This window comes from Melopsittacus undulatus, chromosome 4, assembly GCF_012275295.1.
Source record: "Melopsittacus undulatus isolate bMelUnd1 chromosome 4, bMelUnd1.mat.Z, whole genome shotgun sequence".
NCBI lineage: Eukaryota > Metazoa > Chordata > Aves > Psittaciformes > Psittaculidae > Melopsittacus > Melopsittacus undulatus.
The window spans coordinates 106,221,048-106,237,546 of record NC_047530.1 but is presented as its reverse complement, the minus strand read 5'-3'; the positions used below and the strand labels follow the sequence as shown (position 1 = coordinate 106,237,546).

At 44.2% G+C, this 16,499-nt stretch overlaps 1 protein-coding gene across 1 annotated transcript; it reads left to right on the top strand.

Moving 5' to 3' along the window:
- Positions 1–893: 893 nt before the first annotated feature.
- On the top strand, positions 894–14,860 carry SFXN4 (sideroflexin 4). The gene is made up of 14 exons (XM_031053902.2): positions 894–967; positions 1,042–1,107; positions 3,632–3,706; positions 4,634–4,660; positions 4,748–4,802; positions 5,574–5,599; positions 7,013–7,063; positions 7,149–7,214; positions 7,330–7,398; positions 8,604–8,694; positions 10,219–10,334; positions 11,293–11,378; positions 12,485–12,599; positions 14,457–14,860. Exons 1-14 carry the CDS (start codon positions 929–931, stop codon positions 14,532–14,534), a joined length of 960 nt encoding a protein of 319 aa, XP_030909762.2. The 5' UTR covers positions 894–928; the 3' UTR covers positions 14,535–14,860.
- Positions 14,861–16,499: the final 1,639 nt, after the last annotated feature.

Below are 16,499 nucleotides of genomic sequence, written 5' to 3'. Positions count from 1 at the left end.
CTGGCACAGGGTGCCCAGAGAAGCTGTGGCTGCCCCATCCCTGGCAGTGTTCAAGGCCAGGTTGGACACAGGAGCTTGGATCAGCTGCTCCAGTGGAAGGTGTCCCTGCTCATGGCAAGGGAATTGGGACTAGGTGAGCTTTAAGGTCCCTTCCAGCACAAACCAGTCTGGGTTTCTATGAAACCAATACAGCACTGTGTTGTTTTTTCCATCTGGTTTGTGTTTTCCATCTGCCCTTATGATCAGAGACAAGGACTTAAGAGAAAACAGAAGCATAAGCTTGTGTTACAAAGTGAGCTTTGTAACAGGTACCAACACTGCAATGTAAGTTCAAGGATATAAAAGAGACGCTGCTGTGGTGCCCGCTGATGCTGTGTGTTTCAGTACTTGCAATCTTTCCAGTCCCGGTATTTTAGTTCTGATTTGCTCAAATCCTCTATTATCTGTCCCCTTGTCCCACTAAACCTGAACTCCTGGACCTAGAATACATGCAGTTAACCCCTGCACAGCTCACTAATGCAATACTACAGCCCAGTGGTGCTCGGGCGGCTGTGTGTGCCTGTGAAACAAGGTACAGCCGCGGGTCAGTGCTACACCGCACTTGTACGTGTCTCTTACCCGCTCACTGTTAACGCGGCCGGGGTTTCTCTGCCGTCCCGCTCCTTACCTCTGCCCTCCCGGGTGGCTCAGGGGACACTGCTGGAAGGGTTAAAGCCGATCGGGCCTTTCCCAACCCCGATCCGGCTCCATGCGGCTGCAAGACCACGACCCCAGCCGCGATCCCCCTCACACCTCAGGGCCGGAAGGCGGCCCGGGCACCAGGTCTACCCGCGGGTCGGGGGGACCGCAGTGCTGCGGCTCCGTGGCCGGGCGGAGCGTGCATCCGGCGGACCGGTCCCCGGCAGCGCCGTTCCGGTGCCGCGGCTCCATGGACCCCAACCTGCGGTTCTGGAGGGCGGAGGGGCAGGTGGGCGGCGGGGGCAGCCGGGGGTGCGGCCCGGCAGGGATAAACCCGGTGTGACCGCAGCGTGTGTCCTACAGTCTTTTTTCCAGAGGTTTCTGCTATGGGCGGACGTGTTGGATCCACTGCTGCTGTTCAAGTCCTCCGTGAGTAGTTACAAGGCCGCTGAGGAACACAGTGAATGCATAGATATAGATATAATCTGTATTTTAACTTATGGTACCCGAGTCTGTGCAGGTTCTGCAGGCTCCATCAGTAGGTTTAGCTGGGTGAGCATGTAGCCAAAGTCAAATAGAAGTGTGTGTGTATCCACGTGTGAAGGCAAAAGTAAAAGCTGTATTAGTGGTACTTGTACATGTGCCTGGACAAGAGAAGGCTCCTGAAGGGGAGACCTGAGAGCAGCTCCAGTGCCTAAAGGGGCTGCAGGAAAGCTGGAGAGGGGCTTGGGACAAGGGCCTGTAGGGACAGGCCAAGGGGAATGGCTTGAACCTGCCAGAACAGGGGAGACTGAGCTGAGCTCTTAGGCAGAAGCTGTTCCCTGTGAGGGTGCTGAGGCGCTGGCACAGGGTGCCCAGAGAAGCTGTGGCTGCCCCATCCCTGGCAGTGTTCAAGGCCAGGTTGGACACAGGGCTTGGAGCAGCTGCTCCAGTGGAAGGGATCCCTGCCTGTGGCAGGGGTTGGAGCTGGATGAGCTTTAAGGCCCCTTCAACCCAAACCAGTCTGGGATCACTTTATATTAATAAATAGAATTTCAGCAGTGTGCATTTCTCTGTATAATTAAATAAACCAAAGGGCATTTCTAGACACCACCACTTCAGCACTCCCGCTTAGACCATGGCGGCTGTGCCAGCAGTTGAATTAGAATTAAGAAGCAGTTAAGAGCCAGGAACCCCGCAAAGACAAGAGCTGTGGAACAAGCAGCTGGACATGCTCTTTATGAAGACAGTCAGCTGCAGGAGTGTGATGTGGAGCTGCCACAGCTTTGGAGAGGACAGGTTTGCTGAGCTGCACCCCAGACACTCCAAATCTCTGCTGCCTAATCCACACACCCATCCTCGTGGTATGGCTTAGTCTGAAGCTCATGAAGGAAGATCTGTGATACTCTTCCAAGTGGCTGTACTGAAATGAATCCTCCCCTGAGAGGGAGCACAAGTGCTGAATAGGCCCTTTTATACCAGAGAATTATTATTGCAGTTTTAAAACTAATTATTGAAAGTGTGATACATTGTTGGTCATAAAGTGTAGCTTCCAAATTTCAAGAACTCTTTTGACAAGAGAATTCAGGGGAAGATGTGCTTTTCTGTCCATCCACTTCTGTGCAGTTTTCTCAGGGGTGACAGCGAAAAAGCACATTGTATGAGAGTTGGCTGGTTGGTCAGTAGAATCATATAATAGATAGGGTTGGATAGGACCTTAAGGATCATCCAGTTCCAACCCCCCTGCCATGGGCAGGGACACCTCACACTAAACCATAGCACCCAAGGCTTCATCCAGCCTGGCCTTGCACACTGCCAGGGATGGAACATTCACAACCTCCCTGGACAACCCATTCCAGTGCCTCACCACCCTCACAGTAAAGAATTTCTTCCTTAGATCCAATCTAAATCTCCCCTGTTTAAATTTCAACCCATTACCCCTTGTCCTATCACTACAGTCCCTAATGAATAGTCCCTCCCCAGCATCCCTGTAGGCCCCTTCAGATACTGGAAGGCTGCTATGAGGTCTCCACGCAGCCTTCTCTTCTCCAGGCTGAACAGCCCCAACTTTCTCAGCCTGTCTTCATACAGGAGGTGCTCCAGTCCCTGATCATCCTCGTGGCCTCCTCTGGACTTGTTCCAACAGTTCCATGTCCTTTTTATGTAGATTGATTTTATTATTATTTAAGGGAAAACTCCATTAAAGCAGTAGAACACTGTCAAAGTATGTGTACATGGGGTATTTCCTTGTCACTTGCAGAGTCAGTGTGTTGTGTCTATCTATTCATCTATCTCTATAATTATATATGGTATGAATGCATACCCCTATATATACATTTACATGTACAATTCATATAATTTAGTAGATGTACATGATATATATATATATGTAAATGTCAACAATAAAATTTCGTAGTACATTCAGGATTTGGAGATCTGGGATTAGTTCCCACCTCCTGGAATTAAAATACACTCCAAAGCTTGATCACACATTTGTGAGCATGCAGAAGCATCTTGTGATGTTGTGACTTGTTTCTGGTCACTTTTAAAAGTCTAGTTTGGAATTCAGTTTTAAAATAGCCATCTAAGTGCCTGTGGCGATATTGGATGGTTGCTTTGGCAGCAAATCTTTATGTTTGCCAGCACACATGGGTAACTTTGAGTACGAGATTAACTCTTGATTTCAGTGAGGTTTTTCATATACTTCAATTTCCAGTGCATTTCTGTAGCAGATTCAGGGATTGATACAGAAAGGGACCAAGGGAGTCTGAATAACCTAAAGGTTTCTGTGAGCGTGAGCTGGTTGTTGTGTGTCTACGTGTGTTCTTGCTTTTACTACTCTGGTGAGGGCCAGGTGCATTATTAGCTTGACATTCTAGCTTTATATTTAGAATGTCTTACAAGGGATCTGTTGCTCTCCAGGATATTAAAATCTGGGTTATTTTATCTGTTGTTTTTTTTTTCTCAAATACAGGACGAAATAAGAAGGACCAGGTTGTCCATACAGAGCACTGGGAAGACCCTAAATGAACCCATACAGAATGCTCAGGTATTTTGGAGTGCAGTGTATAGGAAATAGAGGTATCTTTTCTTCATGGCTGAAGTAGTTGATGTTAATCTCAAATGTAGCAGACAGAATACTGAGATACTGATACAAGTGATAGCACAAGAAGAACTCACTGATACTGGTATTTTTCAAATCTATCAATCTAGCAGGGATTCCTTTGGGTTACTACTGACTTTAATGCCAAATCCCAGTATTATTATCCTGAAGAATGCTAGGTTATATATCATATAGCTAAGAGATGCTCTCGGATCCCTGTAGGAATCATTGTTCTAAGCTTGTCCATCCTCACTTGGGGTGATACAGGTAGGTGAGAAATATGCAAAGAACTTAATAAGCTCATTTAAATCTTAGCTGTAACATCATACAGAGCGCAGGTTGGTTTAGTTACACATCTCACAAAATGAGCAGTAGTAGTACTTGGGTGGGAAACCTACTCACAGAGTTACTGGGAAGTAGTGCTGAACCCTTGCTTCATTAGGAGGGGTCTTTCTTTTGACTCAGTGTGGGCTCAGCTCTTCCCATGTGGCATTTATACCTTGTGAGTCAAAGCCTGAAAGGAGAAATAAAAACTTCTGTGATTCCAGAAAAGCTAAAGTCTTAACATAAGTATTTGGGCTTTCAGCCATATGCAAACTGTTGTTTTCTGGTTTAAAACTAACTTTCTGTTCTGCCATAGCATGTACTTTGGTGCTGTCACACTGCACATAGGATGTAAGTTACATTCAACAAGGACTGTGTTGAGGAGTGTGTTGTTAGGGACAAAGGTAATTACAGGGGTGTATACATATATAGCACTCTATATTAAAGTGAGTTATTGGGGAAAAAAGGAAGATATAATAAATGTAGACAGAAGTTTTTATCCAGTCTCTTCCAAAGTTTGATTACTAACCTCATTTTCAAACTGTTTAGACAAGACAAGCCTTCCTGCTAAGCCTGGTAAGTTCACAAAATACTTACATTGGTTTTTTTTCTTTCTCATTCACCTATGGCAACAGTGGTCTAATATTCCTTTTCTTATTATAGTCCAGTGTGCATCCTGATACAGACGATATAATTCCTGTTTTTTTTAGACCTCCAGGTAAGTTCCCTGAAGAGAAGCTTTGTGTATGTGACTGAAGCATCACAGGGGACTAGCTCATAGTGAATAGCTGCTGTGATACTACAGTGGTACTCTCCATATACAAAAGCAAGTAGACTCTTACTTCTGTTAGTAGCATTGTCATAGCTGTTGAAGATTTATTTATTCCTACAATCCCCTTGAGGAATTTTTTCCCTGCAGTTTATCTGCTCATCTAGATGGAATTAGTCTGACCAGTCTCTGATCTCACTGCATAATGAGTTCCCAAATCCCTCCCCATATAAAGCAGTCTACCATAAGCTAAATTTTCCTTTGGTGGATGTGGCTATTGTATGAATTAATGTGCTGTGGTGACAAAGTCTGCTTTGGGTGAGGCCAAGACAGCACATGTTGTTAATCAGGTATAACTATAGTGAGGCTATTTACTCATTCTCTTGTATAGCCACTCATAGCTGTGGCAGCTGTTGTTGCCACCTTTCTCTTTTTGAACAGGGAGTTGATTTCTGTTCAACACTCAGTTAAACTGTTGAGTGGAGCTCACAAAGGCTCATTTTGCCTACAAGCTGTGACCAGGTATTCTGATTCCTGGGATGTGCAATGAGAGACAAAGGTTAGAATTGACCTATGTGGTGATGGTGAGTTTTTTGTGGGCAGTGTCTTACTTAGAGCTGAAAATAGAAGGGCAAAGTTAGGGGAATTTTCAACTCAAGACCATACATTTAGGCTCACAGCAGTTATTTTTACTGAAATAAAAGTTTTCTTTCTTTTTAGCCTTCCTGCCTGTATCTCTTCCATTGGTGAGTAATCATGAAAGATGCTAGTGGTACTGCATGGCTTGTATTTTTCCAAAGCCAAGTTTTATAGGGAGGGAATAGAAGATTTTAGGCTTCTTGTATGTTCAGCACAAGCTTTTTAACACATCTGTTTTATGGGAAGTGCTGAGTAACCTAGAAATTGAGCCGTTAAGGTATCTCATTGGAAGTTGAAACCTGTTAGATACTTTCATTCAGCAGCATGCAAAGAGGTTGTTCTTGAATGAAGGTTGTTTCTGAAGCAAGCTGAAATTCACTCAGCATCGAGAGCAAGGCCTGGTTTTGGTCTATTTAAACTCCTACTGAACTGCAGTAGGAAGGAGTCGGAGCCTTGTGTTTTGTGTTTCAGACACAAAATATGGACTTTTTTTCTTATGCAAATTTTGCATTTGCAAGGAAGAAATGGCGTTGTCAAGAAATTACAGATGTAGAAATAAACTCCGATTACAGTGCTCAAAACTTGCACCATTATGTTTCATAATCATAGAATAGTTGTAGCTGTAATTATATGCATGTTTATTTGTTTAGATGTGTTTGGGTTTGGCCTATGAGTATACATACTGACATGTCATTCCATATAGAGATTACAGCATGGTTTTACATGGCATTGCTAGAAAGTATAATGAAACTCTCAATGGCTGTTAAATTCCTTAAGAACAGTATTAACAAAATTTTTGGTATATAGATCTTAATGCTCTTTCACAGATATGGTTAGATTCAGTATTGGCATTAATAATAAAGGTAGCGCATTCACTAATATTAAATGAATTAATGTCCTCTTCAAGGCTTTGGACGTTCCCTGCCCTCCTCTTATTCAGTGTTTGCCTTATCTTGATTGACTCTGTCCTCTGAGAGTGCTCCACACTTTGAGCATGACAGGTCAGGCTTCAAGAAAGGCTTTACTAAAACTGAAGTTCTTATTCATTGTCTGAATTTGAGGAGTAACTCCCAAAATCTTACATCAGTAAGATCTAGTATTTATATCCCCACTAATCAAAACAATCTGACCCTTTCTCATTCACTTCTTTAATTACATTCTTATTACCTTAGTTATTATATTTGCATCTATTTAAGCTTCACAGGTACAAATGCATTTGTTATTTGGGGTAAGAAAGCATCTTGCTCAAATATTCTTGCATGTAGTGTTTTATTCACTGTGTTTCTGTGGTTTATACTGGATAGAAAAAGTATTTCATATCTGTAGCAAGAGTGTTACCCTGGAGTTAAGGCAAATGGTTTTTGGCACTGACTGAAGCCTTTGACACTGCTGCAGATAGTAACATAGCCATCTGTTACAGATAGCAACAAAGTCATTGTCTTCATGCTCTAGCCAGCTACTGCCCACCAAAACCTTCCAGACTCACCAAACCTACTTTTCTTGTGGGGTTTTCCTCTTAGGTTGTTGCTTCATCTCTTCAGCACCAAGCAAGGCACAACTTTTTTTATCAGGTAATTGCCTCTTCCTGTCTACATTTATGTGTCTTCTCGTCTCAATTCCAAATTCATTTTTTCTTGTAATCTCTTGTTTCTGCAGTTCTTGTTTCACACGTACACCACGGGCTTCACCCTCTTCAATCAAAATGGGACCCCAAAGGCTGAAGTATGTATTGATCTTTCTTTCTCCTATCATCTTAGGTGTACAAGACCATGTTGAACATGATTTACAAGGGTTTTACAAATGGACTTACATAGTGTGTTTCTTCTGCCCTCCTTAGGAGTACTCGATTCAAGAAAAGCAGATCTTCCTCAGCGTGGGAGCTGTTTCCTATGCAGCATGTATTGGTGTATGTATTTGCTCGATGGTTGCCTTCCTAATAAGCTCTCCACAGAAGGAGTAGGCACTGAGATAATCACACTGCCAAATCATCCTTCAGCATTGTGCTCTGATGCTCTACTCTGGTATCTTGCCCCAGAACTGTTCAGGGTAACAATTTTCCTGATCATTAGCCAGCCAATACCTTGCTTGTCTTCCTCTGTTGTTCCTTCTTCTGTGCTTTTCATTGTGCAAGCTTAGAAAATGGGTAGTGAGAGGAAATAGGCAAGGTTTACACACACAGAGTGACCCACTGGGTTGGAGTTGGGTTTTTTATGTGGCACTGTGGAAGAGATCTGTCTGGCCCTAAACAAGTGATGAAATCTGTAGGCATCTGTACTGGATAGAGTGAGCTCATATATCAGAGACAGCATAAGCATGAAAATACAGAGCTAGCCCTGTGCTATGCTGGAATAGGTATTTGGTTTCTGGAGTTTTCTATGTCAGAATCAATTCTGGTATCCTCATGACACTCATTGCAAGTGTATATGCCCCTATAATGCATTTCCTCACTCTCCACACTCAACAGTGATTTTTATAAGCCTTCTGGCAGAGGAATATGAGTATTCCTGCTTTTGTTAGAGGGACTTGCAGCCACTTTCCACTAAGCAAAACAGTCTGGCCAGCAGTGCTCAGGACTTACAGAGGTCTGGGGAGGCAGCTATGCCTGTGGGTGAACTCCGCGAGTTCTTCCCCTTTGTCTTCCAAGGGAGACTGTGAGCACTAGCTGGTGTCCTGGCTATTTATTCCTAAAGGAAACTTCCCTATATTATGGGAATATAGAATTGGGCTGAAACCACAGAGAATCAGTAACAAATACACAAGTAAACTAGGTTTCCTGTTTGGGGGAGAGAGTGGTATGGGATACAAGGCAGCTGGATGGGTGCCGAAGGGTTATTAGTCGGAGGTAATTGTGTTCTGTCTTTATTATTCACACTGCTGCTGTCCTCTACATAATAATATCTAATGCTTGTTTTCATCATGATATTTTGTATTCTTATCTAAAAGAGCAATTACAAACACCTTCAGAGCACATCTGCATTTTGCTGGGATGTTAAACCAAGGCATTTATTTTTATAGATGATAGCTATGTGCTATTTTCCTAACCTGCTGCACACACTGAAATGCTGCACATTTCCTTTAATACAAGGTCTCTGTTTCCTCCCCATGCATTAGACTCTTCCTCTTGTCTTCATGAATCGTTACACGCTGAAGAGTCCATTAACGCATCTAATCATCAAAAATCTCCTACCTGCTCCTCTGCTTGGTGAGTAAAGGGGAACTGTGCATCGTGCAGCTGGTCTGAGGGTCATTTCCTGACCCCATCTCACTGTAGAGTTATCTTGCAGAGGTGTGGTTTTACTGTTTCCTAGCCTCCTTCTGTAACTGCCTTTGCTGGGTAGCATCCTTTCTGTGTGAGAGTTGATGCTCACTGATCTGTAGAACTGACTTCTTGATTCTTGCTGGTTTTCAATTGTAAAGCTGATCAGCACTCTCCTGGCCTGTGTGTACGCATGACATGCAACTATTTCTCCAAAGGTATCCAGGGATGCATTTTCTTTGGCTTGCACATCATACTTGAAACCATCAGGACTGCCAGGACTGTGATAGATACAGCGTTGTGTGGCACATATGTGACACCAGAGTGTAACATAGCTCTGAGTGTGCCCTCCATAGTTCCTTACTCAGATGCTGCCGGCTATGAAACTGCTGACAGCATAGAGAGTTGTTACACAGAATATCACTAACCTTGCAAGGTAGTAGCACTGAAACTCTCTATTGACATAGTGAAGTTGCACCAGGATGAGTTTCACTATTTGATGTCATTGACTGGTTTTCTAATGCCATTGAAGACGTTTTTGGCTTCTCCTAGGGGGAAATTGGTAAAATTAAAACACACCATCTCCTCTGTTCCAACTTAACTGAGATGGCTCCCAAAATCATTCTGAGGATCTGCATTAGAGCTTTCTGACTTGTTTCCCTTGGAGTAGGTGTTAAAGTGTGCTTCCATCTCTTTAAATGCAGAGAGAAACCTGAGGGTAATTGTTTAATGTTAGTGCAGTGTTTGAAAAGTGCCATCTGTTACACTGATGTGTTTATTGAACAGCGCTGCCCAAAAGTAATAAAAAGAGAAGTCTACTGTTTCAGGCAAGGTCAGTTTGCCAGGCTGACCAAGGTCTAGCAAAGAGAAAGGAGGAAACCAGCTAGATTATTAACTCCCATTAGATATGACCTTTATAAGTGCCAAGGTTTGTGTTTTCAGTGACTGATGGTGGGATGAGTGTTTTCAGGCACCTTGTAAAGCTGGGTCTGGAGGAGACTGAAACATTGTCATCTAGGATCCAGCTGAAGCATCGCCAATTCTCTGCCCAGGTGCCCGTCACAAGTCCATAATGGAATATATTAGAGCTGGTGTTCCCCTGACACCCTCCCTTTCAAATCGGGGATGCAGCCTTTAAGTAAAGTCTGTTCCCTTCTGGGTCTTTTCTTCTGTGCTGACCAGTAAAACCTATCCACAACACAGATCCATCCACAAAGTACTCACAGTTTGAACTGGATGACAGTGATTGAAAGCTCTGAGTTGGTAATGATAAAGCATCTTTTAGGATTGGAGCCCTAAAACCTAACTCAAGATTATGTCCCAAGCAGGTTTTTATGAGGCAGCCTCTTAAGCCGCCAGGTTATTCAGTTGTGAACTGCTGACCTGGAAGTGTGAAAAGCATGTAATTATGAATGTTGCTATTGAGGTAGTTCAGGATCTTTCAAAGCCAAATCCTCTCTAACTCTGCAGGCTTGATGACTGCATTTACTGTGGTTGTGACGAGAAGCCCAGAATTTGACAATGGAATTGAAGTGATGGACAGAAATGGCAAGGTTGTAGGAGTGTCACAGAAGGCTGGTGAGAAGGTAGGTGACAGGGTGGAGGCCTCTCCTGATGTGCCTTTTGGTTCCTGCTAAGAGCTGAATGTGGTGCTGAGGACTGACAGAGTTGGATATATTAACATGAAGAATCCCAGGTCAGGTGCTGAGCCTTTGGGTAGGCTTTGGGCTAGGCTTCTGGAACCAGGTTCTACAACCCTTGTGTCTTCAAGGGTTAGCAGCCTTCCCTGAGCAATATACTGATTGTCAGAGCTGAACCCCAGAGATCCTAGCACAGGCATTGCTGCTTTCCCTTGTCATCATGGAAGGAGACAAGACTTCTAGACCTTCTTCTGATGGGACACCTCAGAGAAAAGCCCTGTATTGTACATATCACAAGCATCTCCTCCAGTGGGAATGTTATTTAAAGGCTGTGCCTCCCACAAGGTAATGCCCTGAGTATGCTAGTGCATTTTAGCCTTGGGCTCCAGCTGCCTACCCTGGATCCACTCCTTGCTCTGCTCATCATTGTCCACCGTAGAGCCTAGCATAGGAACTAGGAGGAGTCATATTTTATATACTGTCAGTGACCCTCCTTTTCTATGCTGCTGTCCAGAGGGGAGGAAGCAGCTCTTTGAGCATAAAGGTTTATGGAGAGCTGGAGGGAGAACTAGTTAGGATGCCCAGAAGGTACAGCCATTTGGAAGAAGTTCAGCATAGCTTAAAAAGAGCAACCCCCAGTAAAATTGCTGTCATAGCAGGAAAACTCAATATGGCATCAATAGTCTCACCCTTTAAGGTATTTCTTAGTCACAAGTGGAATATTTGCCACTTGTAGTTTAGTTTCCATGTAAGAAAGAATTCCTCTAAGAAGTGGTCTTATTCCTCATTATCCTTTTGCTTGAAACTCCAGAGCATTAGACAAAGAAGTGCTCAGATAAGCATACAGGATTTGAAGCTGCACAGACACTGCTTTGACATCATTTCTTTTCCTCTCTCCCTCAAGGCTGTTAAAGAAACAGCAATATCACGAGCTGTCTTGTTTGGGACAACGTTTTTCCTGCCCCCCGTGGTTGTGTACCTTATGGAAAGGTAGGAGGGGCTGACAAAGGGCTGGGGGTGCCTGGTTGGGGTGTCTGCTGGTGTTCAATCTGGCTGCTACCACTTGCCAACTCTTTCTTGGGTTTGCAGTATTGCCTTGGTACAAATGTTGATCTGGGATGTTTCTGTTCAGCTACTGTGATTCATTTAGATAAGTGAGCCTGGTCATGCCCACATCCATGCTGTGAAGGTTTGCAGGAGGCTGTGTAAAGCTATAAGGGTTTCCTCTCTGCTCCCTTACAGGAAACATGCCTGTGCTCTCCTGGCAGGCTGTCTTCCAGCACCTAGCTTCCCTAACTTGATTTGGGTCCCAGTGTCTGGTGTACAGCATGGTCACAGCGCTTAGCTTAGGTTTTTTAGTGCTGCAGAGGAAATATGGCTCTTGAATTTGCAACAGAAACTGGATCCCAGCTTGGAAACTGTTATTCATATATTGTAAAACCTGCTCTTGCAACCTTTAGAAACCCTATATTATAAGAAGAATTCATTGTATGCTTTGTGAGAGAATTCTTAGCCTGCCCTGAGCTTTTGGTAGGGATCTTCTATATCCTGTACATAACACAAGTAGGGATCATAAATGTCATGTCATTTGGTATTGCCTAAATCAATTCCTTATCCTTTTCTTTAGCTTAAGGGACCCCTGTTAGCAGAAGACATAAATGCTGATGTAAGATAAAACTTTGAATATATGTGGAGTAATATTGCACAAGGCAAAGTAGGACTTAACAAGAGGAGCTCAATCTAAGGGGAAAGAGAGTAATGCAGGAAGAATCTTAGGCACAGAACTGAGATGCTCTAAAGTGCTAATGCAGCTCTTCTTTTGTCACTTTGATCCTGCTGCTTATTTTCTTAATCATGTATTGACAATCTGAACTTGGCAACTGCTGCAGCTAAATACAGAACAAAGGGGAAGAACAGGAGTTAAGAACAAGAGCGCAGGACATCAAGTAAGGAAATACCTTAGGATTTCTAAGCCTTGGTTATTACTCATTTCAGTGCTATTTCAACCACTAAAATAAAAGCTAATGCTGTTTGTCTCACTGTCAGGTTACTTTTCAAGCCTAAACTGATCTATTTACTTTCAATATCTTGGGCAGAGCAAAAATGATAAAGACTCCACGTACTTTGGCTTTACTGAGAATGTTTATGATCACATCAGTACTAACAGGGATGCTGCCGGTCTCACTCAGTATGTTCCCGCAGTGTGGAGAGGTAAGTCCTGTCCCAGGAACTGATTTAGGATTCCTGTTACATTAAACAGGCATTCCAGAACTGTGCCCAGCAGTCTTGAGGCCGTGTAGAAAACAAACAATAAGATTAATGCAGTTGTGCATTTACAAAGGGGCAGCAGAGGCTGCTTGTGAAGGCCTGTGCACTAGGCAGAGGGTTACAAGGCTTTCTAGGTCTAAATTGTGTTGTGTGTTACAAATCTGCATAGAAAAGTGTAAATATAAGTCAGGTTTTCACAGCACTTTAAAGCAAGCAAGGTGAGAAGAGCTGTCTTAAAGATTAAAATCAAGACTCTTCCAGCACTATTTTCAGTCCTGCTGAAGAAAGGGAGGATGTAGATGCAAAGTCAGCATGAGCTTGTCGGAGGTAAACCACCACACATGCAACATCTCTTCACCTGCCTTATTGAACTGTGAAGTGTAGTTGTTCCCTGGGAAGGGCAGCTTTCCTGGCAGGCAGTAAATGGTCAGGCTGAGAGATCTGGGCTGGGTCAGCCTGGAGAAGGGAAGGCTCCTCAAGGGAATACCTTAGAGCAGCTCCAGTGCCTGAAGGGGCTGCAGGAAAGCTGGAGAGGGGCTTGGGACAAGGGCCTGTAGGGACAGGCCAAGGGGAATGGCTTGAACCTGCCAGAACAGAGGAGACTGGGATGAGCTCTTAGGCAGAAGCTGTTCCCTGTGAGGGTGCTGAGGAGCTGGCACAGGGTGCCCAGAGAAGCTGTGGCTGCCCCATCCCTGGCAGTGTTCAAGGCCAGGTTGGACACAGGGGCTTGGAGCAGCTGCTCCAGTGGAAGGGGTCCCTGTTTGTGGCAGGGGTTGGAGGTGGGACTGGGTGAGCTTTAAGGTCCCTTCCAGCACAAACCATTCTGGGATTCCATGTAGCCCTTGAGCACTGGGCTTTGGAGAAGGCCAAGTGGGAGTGGAGCCTGGGATTCCTTTCTGCATTTATTTCCCCTCCCTTACCAGCACTGGGTGAATATGCTCAGAAAATCACAGATTGGCTCTTGCAGTTTCCAGTGGTTTCTTTTATTCACCTGAGTTTTCTGGCATTGTAATCTTTGTTTGGATTTCTTAACCTCTTATGGCAACAAAGATAAACTGAACAGAAATGAGGGGGCTTTTTAGAAGCTATATCCTGAGTCTGGGGGGTTGGTTCCCTTTGAACTTCCCAATTGCCCAACCCACAGCACACATTCTCCTGGTGCATCACCCACATATATTTACAATTGGACTTGATGATCTTGAAGGACCTTTCCAACCTATGTGGTTCTGTAGTGACTGAAGATAATGTCAGTAATGCTCTGTTTAGATCTCAGGAGTACCTCTGATTTTACATGAAGCATATTTCTTCCTTAGAAGGAAAAAAAAGCCCCAAAACAACAACCTCTTGGATCCCCAAATCCCATCCAGTCTTGCTCCTGAACACACTATTACAATCTGTGCAAAGTTCAATGTGGTATAGAATCATAGAATAGTTAGGGTTGGAAAGCACCTTAAGATCACCCAGTTCCACCCCCCTGCCATGGGCAGGGACACCTCACACTAAACCATATCACCCAAGGCTTCATCCAACCTGGCCTTGAACACTGCCAGGGATGGAGCATTCACAACCTCCCTGGGCAACCCATTCCAGTGCCTCACCACCCTTACAGTAAAGAATTTCTTCCTTATATCCAATCTAAACCTCTGCTCTTTAAGTTTCAACCCGTTACCCCTTGTGCTGTCACTACAGTCCCTAATGAATAGTCCCTCCCCAGCATCCCTGCAGGCCCCCTTCAGATATAGAGGGCTTATCACATACTTACCAGGAATGGTGTTGATTCCCTTTCTCTATACCTTGCAGATAAAGCGAGCAGACCTTGAGCCAGAAATTCTCTCATCTACAGAAGAAACAGAGTTCTTCTACAATAGAGGAATTTAGAGATTGGCTTAATATAGGAAAGTGTGCTCTGGTGGAAGTGGATTCTGAATGTATGAACAAATTTATCCAGCCTCTGTGCCTGTATCATGGATGTGGGATGGCATACATACAAGACTTGGTGTACAGGGCTGTGGTCTATGAAGAGGCAGATGTTGCAAAATGATACTGCAAGCCCCAGCCCACAGGGGCTTGTACCAGGAAGGTACCAGGTACCTTGTACCAGGACTTGTACCAGGAAGCAGCGTAACATGGTATTTGTCACAAACTGCATCTGGATGCTTCCTCCTGTGATTGATTCCTTAATTAAAGGATTATTGAATACAAAAGGTTGTGTTGCTGCTGATGTGGCTGCAGCTATTGACGTGCTGCTTTACACAGCTGGTAAAGGTGGTTGCAGCAGTATCCTTTGGGTGAAGTTGAGCTGGTTCTTGGAATACATACTCCATGGGTTCCATTGTATTTAGGAACACTCATTGCAAGGATGAGACATGAGTGAGGTAGCCATTAAAGTGGCAATAGAGAAAGCAACACTGATGGCAGTTAATAAGAACTGTTCAGGGAATGGGTGTCAGACTTGGTTAGAAAGGGATTCCTGTCTTTCTCAGCATCTTTGAAAGAGTTTTGAGGCCTGATCCTCTTGAGATCTAGAACTTGTTTTTACACTGAAGCCACTGGGAAATCCTATAGCTTCCTGCCCTTGTGGTGGACAATGAGGGATCCCACCTTTGCAAGTGGATGGTGCTTATCTAAAGAGGAAAGCTGCCTTTTGAGATGTGGCATGAGGATTATCCTGGTGATCAGGGCAGTGATCATCAAAACTAGCCAGGGGACCAGGGCTGTCTGTGAAGAGCTGCAGTAAGAGTTCTTTATACCGGATGTAAAAACAGATGAAATGCCAAATGGGTAAGTGAAAAGTAATGAGCTTGGCAAAAGGGATAATCCAGCTTCACATGGGACTGCAAGCCACTGGGAGTGGAAGAATTAGATTAGTAAAAGCTTCTTCCTGATACCTATCAGTGTGCTGAGGCATTGGCACAGGGTGCCCAGAGAAGCTGTGGCTGCCCCATCCCTGGCAGTGTTCAAGGCCAGGTTGGACACAGGGGCTTGGAGCAGCTGCTCCAGTGGAAGGTGTCCCTGCCTGTGGGAGGGGATTGGAACTTTAAGGTCTCTTCAGCCAGTCTGTGATTCAGTGGATTAGGGGTAGTGCAGAAAGCTCAACTTGTAGTTGAACTTTGAAGTTCTTACCAAAGGGCATAACAAATACTAAAAGCTGACATGAATTTAAGAGAATGGACATTTCCATCAAAGGGAATCCATTGAAGAATCCGTGGAAACTACACCAGCAAAAGAAGGTTATAAGCTCCACACTGCTGGTGAGTGGAAGGGGCAACTGATTTATTTGCCTATTGTCACTTTCTTCTTGTGTCTTGCTTTGGTGGCCATCAGGATATGACATTTGGCCAAACAGATCCTTGGCCCAGTACAGCTGCTTCCATGTGGTTTTGCTGACCTGCCACAGACTCAAGATCAAACCTTCTGCTGGGGGAATAATGTGGAAAGAAGCTCCCCAAGTGTGGTAGGAGAGCCTGTGGTTGTGGTAACTATAAGCAGAGGTCACAGGAGACATGGCTCTGTAATAACTGATGTTAAGGTGTGAGGTGGTGCTGAAGCTGTGTGTGACAAGGATAAATGTGCACTAGATAACATAATAATCACGTTCACAGCAATAATTTTACACTTACACAGCCTCCAAAGTCTGCCATAATTTAACTTCCTAAAGGAAGTTTTTCTGCCTAAAATTTAACTTCCACAACACACAGGTCACTGCTCTCCTATTGCTGGAGGATGAGGTTTCTTTTCATGATGTGAGAGAACCAATGTTTCCTGATCTACTCTATCTCTACAGGAAGGCAACAGCCTACAGCAAAGTAAGGCAAAACAGCAGATCTCTTGCAGGAAAACAGT